The 14,559-nt window shown below is 47.2% G+C and overlaps 2 protein-coding genes across 9 annotated transcripts in view; one reads left to right on the forward strand and one right to left on the reverse strand.

The window, feature by feature from the left end:
* Positions 1–2,964: 2,964 nt before the first annotated feature.
* ISL1 (ISL LIM homeobox 1) lies at positions 2,965–14,038 on the reverse strand. 2 transcript variants are annotated; one of them, XM_025434730.3, is made up of 6 exons: positions 13,670–14,038; positions 12,523–12,712; positions 9,539–9,798; positions 7,393–7,679; positions 6,027–6,194; positions 2,965–3,970 (listed from the first exon to the last, which is right to left on the reverse strand). In XM_025434730.3, the coding sequence occupies exons 1-6, from the start codon at positions 13,695–13,697 to the stop codon at positions 3,854–3,856; spliced, it is 1,050 nt and encodes a 349-aa protein (XP_025290515.1). In that variant the 5' UTR covers positions 13,698–14,038; the 3' UTR covers positions 2,965–3,853. The 2 variants fall into 2 exon arrangements, 1 of the variants encoding a protein (XP_025290515.1); XR_003130824.3 differs by lacking the exons at positions 6,027–6,194; positions 7,393–7,679; positions 9,539–9,798; positions 12,523–12,712; positions 13,670–14,038 and adding an exon at positions 5,851–6,016.
* The window catches only part of LOC112651479 (uncharacterized), a 105,608-nt gene continuing 97,040 nt past the window's right edge, over positions 5,992–14,559 (forward strand). For 4 of the 7 annotated variants that reach the window (XR_004815185.2, XM_035715343.2, XM_025434734.3 and 1 more), the window contains exons 1-4: positions 7,434–7,573; positions 8,006–8,190; positions 10,823–10,927; positions 13,282–13,652. Coding sequence is in view for 3 of the 7 variants with exons in the window: in XM_035715343.2 (XP_035571236.1) it covers positions 8,082–8,190; positions 10,823–10,927; positions 13,282–13,652 (585 nt within the window). In the remaining 4 variants the exon portion in view is untranslated. Of the gene's footprint in view, positions 6,128–6,905; positions 7,094–7,382; positions 7,574–8,005; positions 8,191–10,822; positions 10,928–11,540; positions 11,597–13,281; positions 13,653–14,559 lie in introns of those variants that run through there. The other 3 variants (XR_007410350.1, XR_007410351.1, XR_007410352.1) reach the window with 3 other exon arrangements.

Here is a 14,559-nt window from a genome sequence, read left to right on the forward strand (position 1 = left end):
GAAAGAAAGAAAGAAAGAAAGAAAGAAAGGAAGAAAGAAAGAAAAGAAAGAAAGAAAGAAAGAAAGAAAGAAAGAAAGAAAGAAAGAAAGAAAGAAAGAAAGAAACCTTTTGAATTGGTAAGTGGGTACACACACCCACGAAGAATGTCAAATAACCAGAAATGTTATTTCAACGAAGAAAAAAGTCTCTTCAAATATGATTCTAACTTAGAAAGGACCCTTTTTTAATGGTAAGGAAAACCAGGTCCATTTAATGAGAAGGAAAGAGAGACAGTAGACTGAAACAGAAGTTGTTATTGCTTTGAAACAATGAGGGGGGTATCCTCTCTGAGTATAGATATTGATACGGATTGCCTGATTGAAGGAGAGTGTCCTGGATGTTTTTAGTTGCATTAAGTTTTAGCTTGCAGAAGCTGGAGGAAATGAGTCATAATGTCCAGAAGGAAGAATTCAGAGTAATAAGGGGAGGGAGGATCAAAGATAATAGCAAACAGGAGGAATTTCATTAGAAGAGCACAGCTTAAAGCTAGGTCTCCAGAGGTGTGCTGGGAAAAGGAGAGTATGTGCAAGAGGTGGTTTGCAAACAAGGAGACATTTCAGCTACACATTTTAGAGCACATGCTGAGGAGTCTAGAAGGGAACACACCTTTCATATGAATAATACAAGAACTAGAATGCTATCGACCCATCAATCCATTCTCAGCCATCAGGCAACAAATATCTTGAATCTAGCAAGTGAAACCAAATCGTTCATCACTCCCTTCCCAAATTACTGTACTTAAATTCAAGCTGTGGACCTCAGAATAGTCTGACATCTATATATGTAAAACATCATCTCCTTCCCCACCCCTCCACCCCCCCCCCAAATCTTGGGAATAATTGTCAGGATAAGAAAGCATCACAAAGATGTGTGCCTCACTTAAGTCCTTCCGTTGCATTCAAACCCTAAAAGTTTCTATTTCCCATCTAACCTATACAGAGTCCACCAAAGGCTACAGCTGGGAAAGGGCACCTCATGGTTTCCAAACTAAGGCGTGGGCCTTTAGCAACTATGCAGACACCAATATTCACGTTGACCTTGCCACCTTTGCACTTATCAGTTAGCTATCCCAGGTGTCCTGGGAAGAAAAAGGAAAACTGAAAAGGTGGGCAAATAATGAGTCTAAAGGTAAAAGAGCCAAGTCCAATAGGAAGGATTAGGGAGAAATGGGAAACGAGAGAGAGAGAGAGAGAGAGAGAGAGAGAGAGAGAGAGAGAGAGATCTATCCAGAAGATCTGTGTGAGATAAGACGCAACTCCTGTTTTTCTCAACTGAAGACCACAAGCCATTATTACCGCGGGCCAAATTATTACCCCTCGGTGAAGAATTAGACACAACAATCAAAGTAATCAACGGGCATGTCTAATGCACTGTAACATTTTCAATGCAAAGTTTGTTTTCTCTCTGCCCCCACGTTAGAGCCTGTAATTAACCCGTTATGTAGAACGATGCCAAACAAAAGGCTAATTGAGGCTCGCTTCCCGACCTGCGGCAGGTTCGGAGAGGGTGAAAGCCACTGGAGAGCCCGGGGCCGCGGGGCTCACCCGGTCTCCAGCCGGGCCTCCACGCCGCCCCGGTCAGGGGCCCGCAGGGGCACGCGCCGCCAGACACACCACGAGGGTACGTTAGCCCTCCTATTTATTAAGAATTGTCACATACTTAAAACGGCATGACACTCGCGCACACAAATGAACCCAGTTTCTAAGGAGTCAAAGTATCATCCGGGGGGTGGGGGAAGAGAAGGGGACAGGGTGGAGCCCCAAATCCTAGCTCTACACCGCAAACCAAGAAGCACCAAGAAGCCTGATTTGGGGCAGGGCCCTTCACGTACCCCTGGGTTTGGGCGCTCGCACTGGAGCTGCTGCAAATACCCGGGTGGAGGTGATGGGGTGGGGGGCAGCGCCGCTGCACGTCGCTCCGACCGCGGAGGGGGCCTGCCGCGGCCCGCGGCTCCCCGAGGGGCCTCCCCCGCGCTCCTCCGCCCCGGCCGGGCAGCCCTTAAGGGTCCCGGAATCGGAGTCGGGGGAGGGCGGGGGTGGGGAACAGGACAAGAAAAGACCCACGCTCACTGGTCTGGGAATTGCTGAGAAAACTCTCTCCCCTCGGCCTGCTCTTCCTGCGCAAGTAAAGCAGCATTTCTCAATCGGCTGACAGCCGCCCCTGGTAAATGATGGGCAGAGCTCACTGACTAGGCGGAAAGGCTCTCTCGCAGCAAGAGCTGAGACTGGAAATATAGGTCATTTCAACAATCCTAAGCAGGAGACTTTGGTATAAAGCACTTACTCCCAGAAAATAAAAGAGTGACTCCGAATCAAAACCCATTTATGCTGGACCCTCTTCCTATTTGGGGTGGGGTGGGTCGGGCAAGAAAAGAGCCAGGAGGAGGAAGGAGAGGTGGGGGTGCCGGACCGGGATAGCCCCTCATTTTCAAAAAAAGACAGTTAACATCACAGCTGAGAACCAAAGGCTTCCAACCAGTTTTGATTCAACTGTTAAAATGCAAACTGCAAGTTGGACCTTAACTATTCGCAATAAAATATCACACCTATTGTATGTCAGTTTACCCCATGCACATGCAGTTCTTAATTTCAGACATTTTAATGGCTTACTTGTAAACATATAAAAGAGGGACCCTGGATCACTGCATTTATTTATTTATCTATGCCAAACGTTTATTAGTGAAATAGTCCTGAAGATATAATTCTACATATGGCGCTTTGATTTCACATAATATTTAAGAAAAAAGACAAAACACATAGAATTAGACATATAATTCAAAGACCACGGTATAACCTTTATCTTTTTTTTTTTACTTCAGCAAACAAAAAAAATGTCAAATGACATGAAAAGTGGCAAGTCTTTCGACAATAAATAATAAATTACTTTATAATTTTTGCAATGCAAGAGCAAACAAAAAAAAAAAGTTTCCTTTTTTTTCCTCTTTATTTCCAGAGAGAGAGAAAACAGTCATTTTAACCAATAACTATACACATCTTTGGGGGAAAAGTTCGTGGACAGACACAAGTCAAACACAATCCCGAGACGCTTGTGGCAAAATAGAGGTAACCTTGTTGCAATGCTTTATAAGTTGGTTTTTAAATTTGAATTCAAAAACCTTTAAAGTCGCTTCAGACTTCTTGATAGAGGATGGATCTCAAAAAAAAAAAAAAAAAAAAAAAAAAAAAGAGGACGACGAAGAAGGGGGAGGGGCAAAAGTAAAAAAGAAACCAGCTACAGGACATGCTAAGAGACCCAGGATTTCAATTAACCCCTTGTTAAAGTCAACTAAAAACATCGCAAACCAATGCAGCTCCACCTTCCTGAAAGGACTCTTTCAGCCAAGGAGGCCAGTTTCTCTTCCTGTTCATTTGCTGGAGCTCCTGTTTGGCAAGGCAATGACCAATATAGAAACAGCACCATTCAGAATAGGATGGACTAGAAAATCTCTATTTCTGCTTTTTCTCTAGATGTGCAGTGAAATGAAAATGCTTTTTTTGAGATCCTTGAATATAAATCCTCTACGTTTTAAAAACGTCTTTTTTTTTTTTTTCAGTACTCCTAAGGTCATTGGATAGCGTATGTTGGGTTTGGGTTTTGTTTGTTGTTTAATTCTAGTAAAATCCCATGATTGTCTTCACAGTGTTGCTACCATATCACCTTGTCATTAAAACAGACTTCGTGCATTTCATGGAGCATTCATTTCTCGATTCAGTTTTCATTGACTGGGTCGTTAAATACTTTTGTTTCGGAGTTCAACATTATACTTTCCCACTTTCTCCAACAGGGAAAAAAATACATCTGAATGAATGTTCCTCATGCCTCAATAGGACTGGCTACCATGCTGTTAGGTGTATCTGGGAGCTGAGAGGACATCGACGCCACTTCACTGCCAGTGGAATTAGAGCCCGGTCCTCCTTCTGAAAAATTCACCTGCATAGAAGGTTGAGAAATGAATAAAGGAGGCTGCGATTGTATTCTTAAAAGGATTATAAGCTCATCATATGTGTATAGGTACGTGCAAGTGTTTTTGTGTGTAGATGGATATGCAGATAAAGATCTACATGTATAACTGAATTTTAACAGGCTTAAAGAAAGCCCACAAAGAAAAGAACTTGAGAAGAAATCCTCTCGCTTTCCCATCTTTCAAGAGATCTCTGTTTTAACTGAAACTGAATTCCCAACATTGTGTTGCGTTAAATTATTTAAGGACAAATGTGTTTCCCACTGTAAAATGGCATCGCAACTCTACCATGCATGCTCGAAATAAAATTATCCTGCTGGCTACATGTTGCCCTGGGAGCAGGCAAGTCCTCAGTCTCCAGGCATCAAAGCCTCTCTTCTTGAGTTGGAAAATCCATAACACACGCTCAGATCGTGTGACAGGAGATTCAGAAGAGGCTCCACAGAACAATGATTAACTCCTCAGAGGGTTCACAGCGTGGGCTTTCTTCCTTGTTGTTGGTCCTGCTGCCTTTTGGCCTTTCTCTCTTTCTCTTTCTTTTTCTCTCTTTAAATCAGGCTCTTCCTTCCGAGAGGAGACCCATATATTATAACGTCATCGCAATATAAATATCTGGCTCCTTCTTTTAAACCGAAAGTATTGTGTTGCTGTTGGAAACCTCTTTCTCCACTCTACCCCTATAACCCCCTCCTGCCTTGGCTTCCCTCCCACTGCTCTCATCTAACACTAAAGTTTTAGAAGGTACAAACACTTGGCTGCCCTGAACCCTCCTCTGACTTGCCTTCTATGATCCAGGTTTTGCTCAAATAACTCATAAGATTACTCTCACTTTAAATAAGTTCTTTTGCCTAATTCCAGAATTTGCCTTCCTTTCTATCCTATTAAACTTTCCCATGGAGAGGTCAAGGGGCTTCTCAAATTTGCCTAGCCTCTAGACTGGCCCACTTACAAATGTAAACCTGGACCAAGTCCTTGTAACCACTGCCTCTGACCTATTACCTAACTGTCACCACAGAGAAAGAAAATGTTCTCCAGGTAAATGTGAGGGTAAAAAACTAACCTCAACTAAAGTTTTACTTCCAAAGAAAGAAACAAGTTTTTAGAATAGATCTGGTTTTACAGAAGAAAATTCTACAGGACCGTTGACTATTTAAGAAAAAAGTAGGTGTATATATGCCATATCACTAAGTATATATATATAATACTCTTGTTTATCTGGACCCTTAAGCCTTTTGTAGGCATATGGTGAGTTAATTTTCACTTCTCTGGATGTATGAAACATACTAATGCTAACAGGTTTTTACGTGTTGTCTCTGATTGGTAGAACTCATGTTCATTTGGCTATACATGCCCCACAGTATGAGACTGTGCATAACATCTGAACTCATACACTTAAAATGTTAAAGTAATCCTACATTTTAGATTAGGTTGGTCCCAGAAAGGGGTATTAATAACAGAAAGTATCCATCATGTCTTTAAATAACTGAACTCTTTATTGATATATTTGAAAATCATACCCACACAGGTGCCTGCTGCTCATTGATAATAACATTGATTATGTCTTACAACATCGGTTATTAACATAAACAGCTCAATTTAGGTCTTTAAATACACCATTCTCTAGGAGCGGAGGAGAGAGTAAATTTACTAATTGCTGATCAAAATGACAAGGTCTTCTAAAAGTCCCTTCCAGCTCTAAAAGTCTAAGATACATGATTTTGCAACCCTGTACACCTTCCTATGCATGTCTAGTTAATTAGACACCTTGGAAGTTATCCCTCAAAGCGGGCCCAGTTGAGAAAAAATTCAACCTATATGGTCAAATTATGAACTCAGAGAAAGGACTCACAAGAAGTTTGTTTCCCTTGAGCGCTTGTCTCCTCTTCGCCAAGCCTCCTTCATCTCTCCCCAGCCTTGGGGCCAAGGAAGCACCCTCCCCTCGGAATCTTTCATTGTGTGACAGTTAAACCAGAATCTTCTTTTTGTTAGAGATTCAGCTTCCTCACTCTGAGAGCTGACACTTACCAGTTGCTGAAAAGCAGGCTGATCTATGTCACTCTGCAAGGCGAAGTCACTCAGTACTTTCCAAGGCGGCTGGTAACTTTGCACCTCCACTGGGTTTGCCTGTAAGCCACCATCGTGTCTCTCTGGACTGGCAGCCACCATGGGAGTTCCTGTCATCCCCTGGATATTCTGTGAATAGGCCCCCCCAATCCCAACACGTTAATGACCAAACTCCCTCCCTCCATTGTCCGCAGAGGCTAAGCAAATATACCCTAGCATTATCTTATCTATATAGTGGCCACTATTGACTCAGTTAATCTGCTGCATGTATGGATATTAGCCAGAGGGTTTCTTTTTTTTTTTTTTTATTGTATTTTGTTTTTCTGCTTCTGTGGGTGGGACTAGTAGGTCTGCTTGGAACTTACTAAATTAATATCTATTCTGACTTTCTCCTTTCCCTTTAAATCCACATTTTATCTCAGTTCCTCCCATCTGCCTTCACAGGCGGTAGTGTCACAGGGGCAGAAAGCTGCAGCCTCTGGACATGGTGGGTTTTCTGGGCCATTTCAGTTACACTTTCTACAGGCAAAGGCACTTCTCTTCACAGAGCCAACCCCCACCCCCAAGCATTTGGGTCTGGCTACTATTGTGCTACTACCAACTTAAAAAGTGCCCCGGCACAGGCTTGGCTGGCCTGCCAAGTTTAATGACAGCAGGGGTTTTATGGGATTTAAAAATAGGGCTGAAGCGGTAAAAAGAAAAGAAAGAGAACCTCTTTAGTTTAACTCAACCAGAAATCCTGGTGGAGTGGGTGCTGCCATGGGCTTGGGATGACAGTGGATAATAATATCTCTGGAGGCCTGGACTTGAACTAGAGTAGAGGGTGTCCTATCTTCGCAGGTCACCTTGGTGGATCTCACTGGTCTGAAGGCACTGAGGCAGGCCTTGTCAAGATTCAAGCAACACACCGAGGGGGTCCACCGCCAGGACGACCCACCCATCCACCTCTGAATTAGACAGGGAGCCAAGGAGGTGTCTCTCTCTCTCTGGTGCCTGAGGAACTGACAACCTGAATGCTGTCAGAAAGGGTCAGGCCTTGCTGCCCCCTGCTCAGCAGTGCAGGAGTGTTTGCTGGTGGGGGACAGGTTGAAGGGCACAAGCCCACTCACATGGGCTGGGGGTGGAGGTACAGGGCTCTACACTGGGCCCTTGCCAGTTGCTTCTCCCCTGGGGCCTGGGCCTGGCTAGAGGAGGTAAGGGGCTGCTGGCTTTTGCTTTTAAGCAGGAGGGAACCCACTTGCAGGCCAACCTAGGCAGCCCTTTGTACCTCGTGCATTTGCTCTGCTCCCCACTCAAGTTCCATATCCCCGGTCCCAGGGCCACTCACAGTTTTGTCATTGGGCTGCTGCTGCTGGAGCTGCTTCATCATGATGCTCCGCTTCTTGTCCTTGCACCGCTTGTTTTGAAACCAGACCCGGATCACACGAGGGCTAAGGCCCGTCATCTCCACCAGTTGCTCCTTCATGAGTGCGTCTGGCCTGGGGTTGGCGGCATAGCAGGTCCGCAAGGTGTGCAGCTGCTTCTCGTTCAGCACAGTCCGAACACGGGTGGTCTTCTCTGGCTGCTTGTGGACGTGGGGCCGCAGGGCTGGCTGCCTGGCAGAGATGGGCTCGGCTGCGAGGCAAGGGACGGCAAGGGGCGCGGTGAGCAGCGAGCGCAGGCCTGGGTGGCTCGCCCTCACAAGCTGCTCCCAGACAATGGCCAGTGCTTTGCAGCCACGACAAACAAAGCAGGGGGTGGCAGAGGTGGGGATCAGGGAAGCAAAAGGGAGAATAACATCTGGCTCTCCAACCTGAGAGGTCAATGCTGAGTAATTCAGGCTCAGAACGCAGCCTCCACCCCTGCTCTTATCAACATAGCCTTAGCAGAGGGGCGCACTTCTCTGGGGCAGCACTGTTCAGCATTGTTTCTCCTCCCTCTTTGCCCGTCCTCATACCCAGACTGGTCCCAGGTTACAAGAGTACCCACCGCCTCCAGACTCCTGGACAACAGCCACAGACTGTACATGGGAAGGAAATGCAGAACACCCCAGTGTCAGCCAGAGACACTATACAAGCCGGGAGGTCTCTAATGCAAAGGTCAAAGAGAATTCTGACAGAAAGCCTTGAACTTCAGTTCAGAGAGGGTAATCAAGCCACGGAGCTAAAGAAATTCAGTATTTCAGCCATAACTCCCGTCCTTGATCTTTCCACTAAATCTACCTGGCTGTTCATGAGATGGACTGACCCAGTACAAAGGAAAACCGAAACTGTTGAGTTGCCTGGGTTCGGGACAAATGACAGCTGGGGAGAGTTCTGTCTCCTGACTGCCTCCCAATATTTCCATCTCTTCTGTGTTTTCCCACAAAGCCGAGCACAGGTTGCACAGAACTGAAATTGCCATTCTGTCTTTGCCCCTGTGCAAGCTAGTCGTGTACCCCCCCAGAACAGAAGCCTTACAGCTTCTGAAAAAGCAGAGTGCACAGATCTGTGTTTCCTCTCCGTCAGTGTTTAGCGAGAATTGATACTTTAATAATGCCCCAGGTAGATCTATTCCTGAGCGGTAGAGGTACTTCCCTTATTCCTGAAGGGAAGTAAGGTTTTGGAAACACTGTCTGCCTCCTCAGGGAAGGCCTCCTCGTGGCCAATCTTGCTGAGTTTCTACTCTCCTTCTCCCTGAAAGGGCTCTCTGAAATGTATGGTACAAATCCCGCACCTCTCAGGACCCCTAGGGTCAGGTCAAAACCTACTGGGTCAATTTAGTGTTAGGGCGACAGGCCTGAAGATGAAATTCTCACCAAATCACACAGAATGAATGGTTTAAAGAGGCAGGCTCCCTTTAAAAGGCAATTACTGCAGATTAGCTTGTTGACAGTTTTAAATTACAGCTCTGCGCAATGGCCTGCAGTTATTGAGACTGTATCTTTTCACATCCACTCTTTCACAAAAGGATAAAAATAAATTTTAAAAATATTTCAGAGTGTGGGGCAGTTGCAAGGAAAAAGGATTTGAAAGACTAAATGACTTAGGGCCACCTAAGCTTCCTTCATTGGGTTAAAGGAGGAAGCTCCGGGGGCCCAGAGCTCCACCCCTTTAATTAGGCAGCGGCAGGAAGACTACCTGGCGGGGAGCTGAAGCCCATTTTCAGTAAGCCCCGGTTTGGAGGCCAAGGTAAACTGGAAGTACTGTTTGGACGTGTGTATACACGTATGCACAAGTGGTGTACATTCATGTGTACGCATATTTAGATGCGTACAGGTGTGCTGGGGAAGGGGAGTCTGAGGAGACAGTAAGTGCACCGAATCTTGCGCAAAAGAGCGAAGTCCAGGGCAAACTGCTCCGAGAACACTTCCCCTGGCTGTGGGCCGCAGCCGCTGCCGCAGCCACTGCCCCGTGGCTACCAGGGGTGCCGCGGGGGCCCGCGCACTGGCCGGGCCGTGTTGGTCCAGCCCAGCGCCAGCCTCCCCCGGCGGCCTCCCTCCGGGCAAGGAGTACCTGCCATTTGCAGCGGCCGCGCTGGGTGCAGAGGGCTGAGCGGGTCGCCGGCGCCCAGGCTGGCCCTCTCCACCACGTCGTGGTCCGCGCGGCAGAAGAGCCCGTCCTCCCGAAGCGCGAACTCGTCCCCGGGGATGAGCTGACGGCTGCAGGCCACGCAGCGGAAACACTCGATGTGGTACACCTTGGAGCGGGCGCGCATCACGAAGTCGTTCTTGCTGAAGCCGATGCTGCACTTGGCGCATTTGATCCCGTACAACCTGAGCGCGCGGCCGGCCCGGGGCGGGGAGACAAACACGGAAAGAGGGGATCACTTTAAGCCGGCACTGCCTCGGCCCGAGATTGCTGAGGACCCCCGGCCACACGGGACCCTGAAATCTGCATTGGCCGACCAGCTGGGAATGGGCGGAAAGAAATCATTTGGTTTCTCCCTCTTCTCCTTCTGGTCTTTTATCCTCCCTTTCCTTTCTTATGAACCTCTGTGTCTCCGTCAGTACCTCCTTAATTCAGAATACCCCTAAAGTAAAAATGTTGGACGGGTTGGAAACCTGGACCTCTGTTCTAGCCCCGGCCCAGGGTAACCCTTGCAGCTCTTTGCAGAAAGGAGGCAGGGGGGACTCTAGTAGCCACTGGCCCCACACTTTTGCCTTCCTATCCCCCAATTTCTGCTGCTAGAAATGTCTCTAAAACTGCTACAAAAAGTCCTTCCAAGAGAAAAAAGAAAGGTTAGGGGATGAGACTGTCACCCCACTCATTTGTAAATATACAGAGATGCACAACAGAGTAACAAAATGAAACCTCTGAGGGTTTCCAGATTCCCCTTCTGCACAATAAGCACGTTGCAGTTTTTCCCCCAACTAAAGATTTTTTCCTCGGGCAACAATGTTAACAGAAAGTTTCCTTTCCATTCTTCCTTTTATTATTATATTGAAAATCTGCTCCTGCTCCCTCAATCTTTTACAAGTTGCTGAAGCATCTACCTCTATTTCAGTTTGCTTGAGAATCATGACCACCCAGAAAAATGAAAAGACTCACTTCTAAGGGTTTTCTTGCTCCTGATCTTTCCTACAAAGGGACAATCCTTGTAGGTTCCACCTAGGCAGCACTGACCTGCCCCCTCCCCCCCTGTGTATCGGTAATAACAGAAGCGGGGGCATTCCTACAAATAGAATCCAGGAGAGGAAAAGATCCACACGAGGTGGAGGGAGGGCACCTCTCTCCCCAAAAGGAAGAAGGGCATTCAGAAATCTAAATAGTCTCTGTGTTCTGCTTTTACAACTATAGGAGTTCAAAGGGGCACACGCACACAACCGAGAGAGACTGAAGGGGAAAAGGCAAAAGCTATCGGCTCCTTCTATAAATGTGTACGCAAGAATTGGCTACGTGAAGGTCTGTATGTAATTGAGCAAAACACTATCTCCACAGGAGGAAAGATAGTCCTAGAGGTGCAAAGTGAGCTCTCCCTCTCTAGAATCTTGAGTTCACACACTAATCAAGTAAACAATGAAAACAGCTCATTTGTCAGAGGTTAGAAGGTAGATTCAAAAGTTTTTCCTCCCTCCGCCTACTCTATGTGAGATCTTCCATTTCATAGGATGAGGACTTTACCTTGCCTGTGACCAAACAATTTGGAAAATCCCTCCCCTTCCTCCAGTTCCCCACTTCCCCTATTTCCTCCCACTGCCCCCCCTCAGCAAAGTATTAATAAACCCTTACATGCACTGTTCAGTTTTACCTATCAAGATTATACTCTCTATTTCATGATTTTACAAGACGAAAAAGTGCTGGACACTAGACAAACAAGTAAAAATTGTGACTGCATACTTAACTCTTGACTAAACTTTAAGTTCTCAGCTCCAGAAATTCTATGCCTTACAAAAGCTAATTACTTGTTACTAGCCACTGGAGACATTTAAAAAGTATATAATATTTTGATATCATTTAACAGAATAGAGAAGGTGTTATCTCTTGTTTGTTATTAAAACAATAAAATTTTCTTTAGGAAGTCTACTGGTTTCCTAAGGCAGAAGATGGAATTTCTGCCGTACATATACACAGGTCAGAGAAAATTTGAGATTTGTGAAGCATGAACTTTAGGCATAGAATAAACTGGAAGAAAAAAAAAAAAACTCAGAATGTTCCCTGTGTGGTTTTAGTCTTGTCAGTATGGGCAATTCGCTCATTTTATCAGTTACCAGATTTTAATGTGAGAAAGGAAGCTGTTCAATTATCTAAATATACCAATTGTTCGTAGACAGATGATGGGCAATTTGATCTGCTCTGTCTAATTCATCAGCTCAGATAAGATAAGAAAGAAAAGATAGTCAGATGTCACCAAAGGGTTAATATTTAAAAAGATTAAATTTCCGGTCTTTTTGCAGGGAGTATTTGGGTTGGTTTTGAAATTTTCCAAGAAAGGACTCTTACCCTAAAAGTAAAGGGGGCAATATTTCTATTTGCACTTTCAAAGTGCACTTCTAAAAATCCTTAGGTCAAACTTTTATTTCGCCTATTGCATTGACATCTCCACAGAATTTGTCAATTACTAACAGAATACTGAACTATTGAAATAAATTAATGAACAGAGAAAAACACTGCACTGTACGATACAATAAAAACCAACCTTTCAAAAAGAAAGTTTAGAAACCCCAAGTTATCCATCTTTAAATTTCTGCTTGTTTGTTTTGGGAGGGGGAGGGTGAAAGAAGAAAATAATTTGAGCATCGCCAATTCCAAGAGCAATTAAACAAGCTTCAACGCCACCCAATTTACGAAAGCCACTACTGAGTTTGTGGGGTCCCCCCCCCTAAAAAGTGGAATAAACAGAATAGTTTAATTTGTGCAACGTCCTTAAAGATAACTTTTGCACACTGGACCCCACTAAGGCAAACTTCACAAAAAGACAAAGCTACATCAAATACTTAAAAAGGAGTAGGGAGAGACAGGGAACTCTCAGAGTTAGGGAAGCAATGTAAATGGCGTACCTGATATAATCTCTTTTACAGTAGGTTTTCCCATCTCTAACAAAGCACGTACAGCTCTCGTCCAAATACTGATTACACTCCGCACATTTCAAACATGCCGCATGCCATTCCAAATCCGGAGAAACCCTCAGAATATACTGATCGTGAATTTGATTGCCGCAACCAACACATAGGGAAATCAGACGTTTTTCTGAAATGAAAATAAATACATGATTGACTAACCGTTTACTTCCTACAGAGATAAACACACTTTTAGTGTCGTTCTCTTATAGGGCGTACTCTGGGAGGTTTTTTTTTTTTTTTTTTTTTTTCTTCTTCCTTCTCCTTCCTTTCTTTCTCTCTCTCTCTTTTAAAGAGTATTGCACTTTGGGATGGTAATTGAAGTGTGCCATCAAAACCCTGACTCATTTTAAAAAGGAGGTGGAATATATGTAAAATGCAGATTTGAATAGTCTTACATTTGTAAGCCTAGCACGCAATCAAACCCGTTCATTTTGTATTTCTTGCCCCCCCCCCCCAACCACCACCACCCCTCCTCCCTCTTTGCCGTAATCATTGGGAAAGATTATGGAGAAGTCAAGTCAAAGAAAAGGTTTTGACTAGCAGCGTTAAGGGAACGCTTATATTTTCCACGAAGCATGCTCTTTAATAGCACATAGGGCTGGATATTGTTAGCAAGAGCAGACATCAATACAGTTGTCACTCGTTCTCTTTTGCAAGTCTAATGCTAATTCACATCTCCGGGTATTGTATGTGCAGGCGGCACCTTTTGCAACAGAATAACCTCCTCGGAGAGCTCCGGGGCCCCGAGGAGGAAACCACCGCCCAGCACCAGCAGTAGCGCTCGGGTCCTGGAGCGCGCACGGGCGAATTCAAACGCGAGGCACGAGCAGTTTCCCGAAGATCGGAACCGACAGCAAGCATGCAGGCGTGGCGGCAAACGAGAGCAAGCCACCTTTCCTCCTCCTCCTCCTCCTCCTCCTCCTCCTCCTCTTCCTCCTCCTCCTCCTCCTCCTCCTCCTCCTCTCTCTCTCTCCTCTCTGCAGGCAGCGACTCCAACTCGGACGAGCTCCTGGCCCCCGTGCCTGAGAGAGACCCCCGCACAAGAACAGCACACCGAGCCCCGCAAGGTAAAATAGCCTCTTACTTTTTGGTGGATCTCCCATGTCTCCCATATCTGTAAGAGGGAGTAATGTCCACAGTGAAATGGTGGTTGTACAGTTGGTGACCAGCCCACAGAGAGGATGCTGGAGCTGTGGCTAAGTGGGAGACAGTGGCGCGTGGGGCTGCCAAGGCTCGGGGGGCCGCTGCCCGGCTGCGCCGCGCCCTCGCGGGTCGGGGAGTCCAACTTAAGCCGGCGGAGCTGGCGGAGCAGACGCGCTGCGGCGGCGGCGGACTCGGCGCGGCTCGGGCACCTCTCTTCCTTATCTCTTACTCAAACTTCTCGGCTCCAACTCAGCTCCATCGCCATTGGTCTGACGCTGCGCGCGGGGACGTCAGGCGAGCGCCGCGCCCATTGGCTGCGGGGCGCGCGGCGCAGCTGTTCTGATTATCATATTTCAGCCTCGCCGCCGCCGCGCGCCACTGACCGCTCCGAGAGCCCGCGGGAGAGGATTAGGGCTCCCGGCCCGGGCCGCTCGCTCCGGGCTCGGGCGGCTCCCTCGCGGGGCTCGGGCGGCCCGGCTGCGCTGGCTCGGGGCCTCCCGCTCCTGCTCCTGCTCCCCCTCCGCCTCCCGCGCCCCCTCCCCGCGCCCGCCCCTCCCTCCCTCCCTCCCTCCCTCCCCTTCCCCCTCCCGCGCTCCTTCCCGGCCGTGCCGCCGGCGCCCCCGCCGCCCGCCGCCCGCCGCCCGCCGCGCCGCTCCTCCGCCCTGCGCTCCTGGGCTCCCCGCAGTCCGGCCGGCCGTGCTGCGCGCGGGGCGCTTTTCTGCCGCCGGTGGCGAGTGGCTGGTGGGTAGGTCTTGCTGCCGACGAGGCCCTTCCAGGGCTCTAGGAAAGGGGGCGGCTTGGAACGACGGGCCGCTCGGCTCGCTGTGGTCC

Source organism: Canis lupus, chromosome 4 (genome assembly GCF_003254725.2).
Source record: "Canis lupus dingo isolate Sandy chromosome 4, ASM325472v2, whole genome shotgun sequence".
In the NCBI taxonomy this organism is placed as follows: Eukaryota; Metazoa; Chordata; class Mammalia; order Carnivora; family Canidae; genus Canis; species Canis lupus.

What these genes read in the sequence shown, in the direction of transcription:
- ISL1 (XM_025434730.3), bottom strand. Translation starts at nt 13,697, where the DNA reads ATGGGAGACATGGGAGATCCACCAAAAA. An exon ending in TGTAAAAGAGATTATATCAG is followed by an intron (nt 9,799 to 12,522) that starts GTACGCCATTTA and finishes CCGCGCGCTCAG; the next exon opens with GTTGTACGGGATCAAATGCG. An exon ending in AGCCTGCTTTTCAGCAACTG is followed by an intron (nt 3,971 to 6,026) that starts GTAAGTGTCAGC and finishes CCTTCTATGCAG; the next exon opens with GTGAATTTTTCAGAAGGAGG.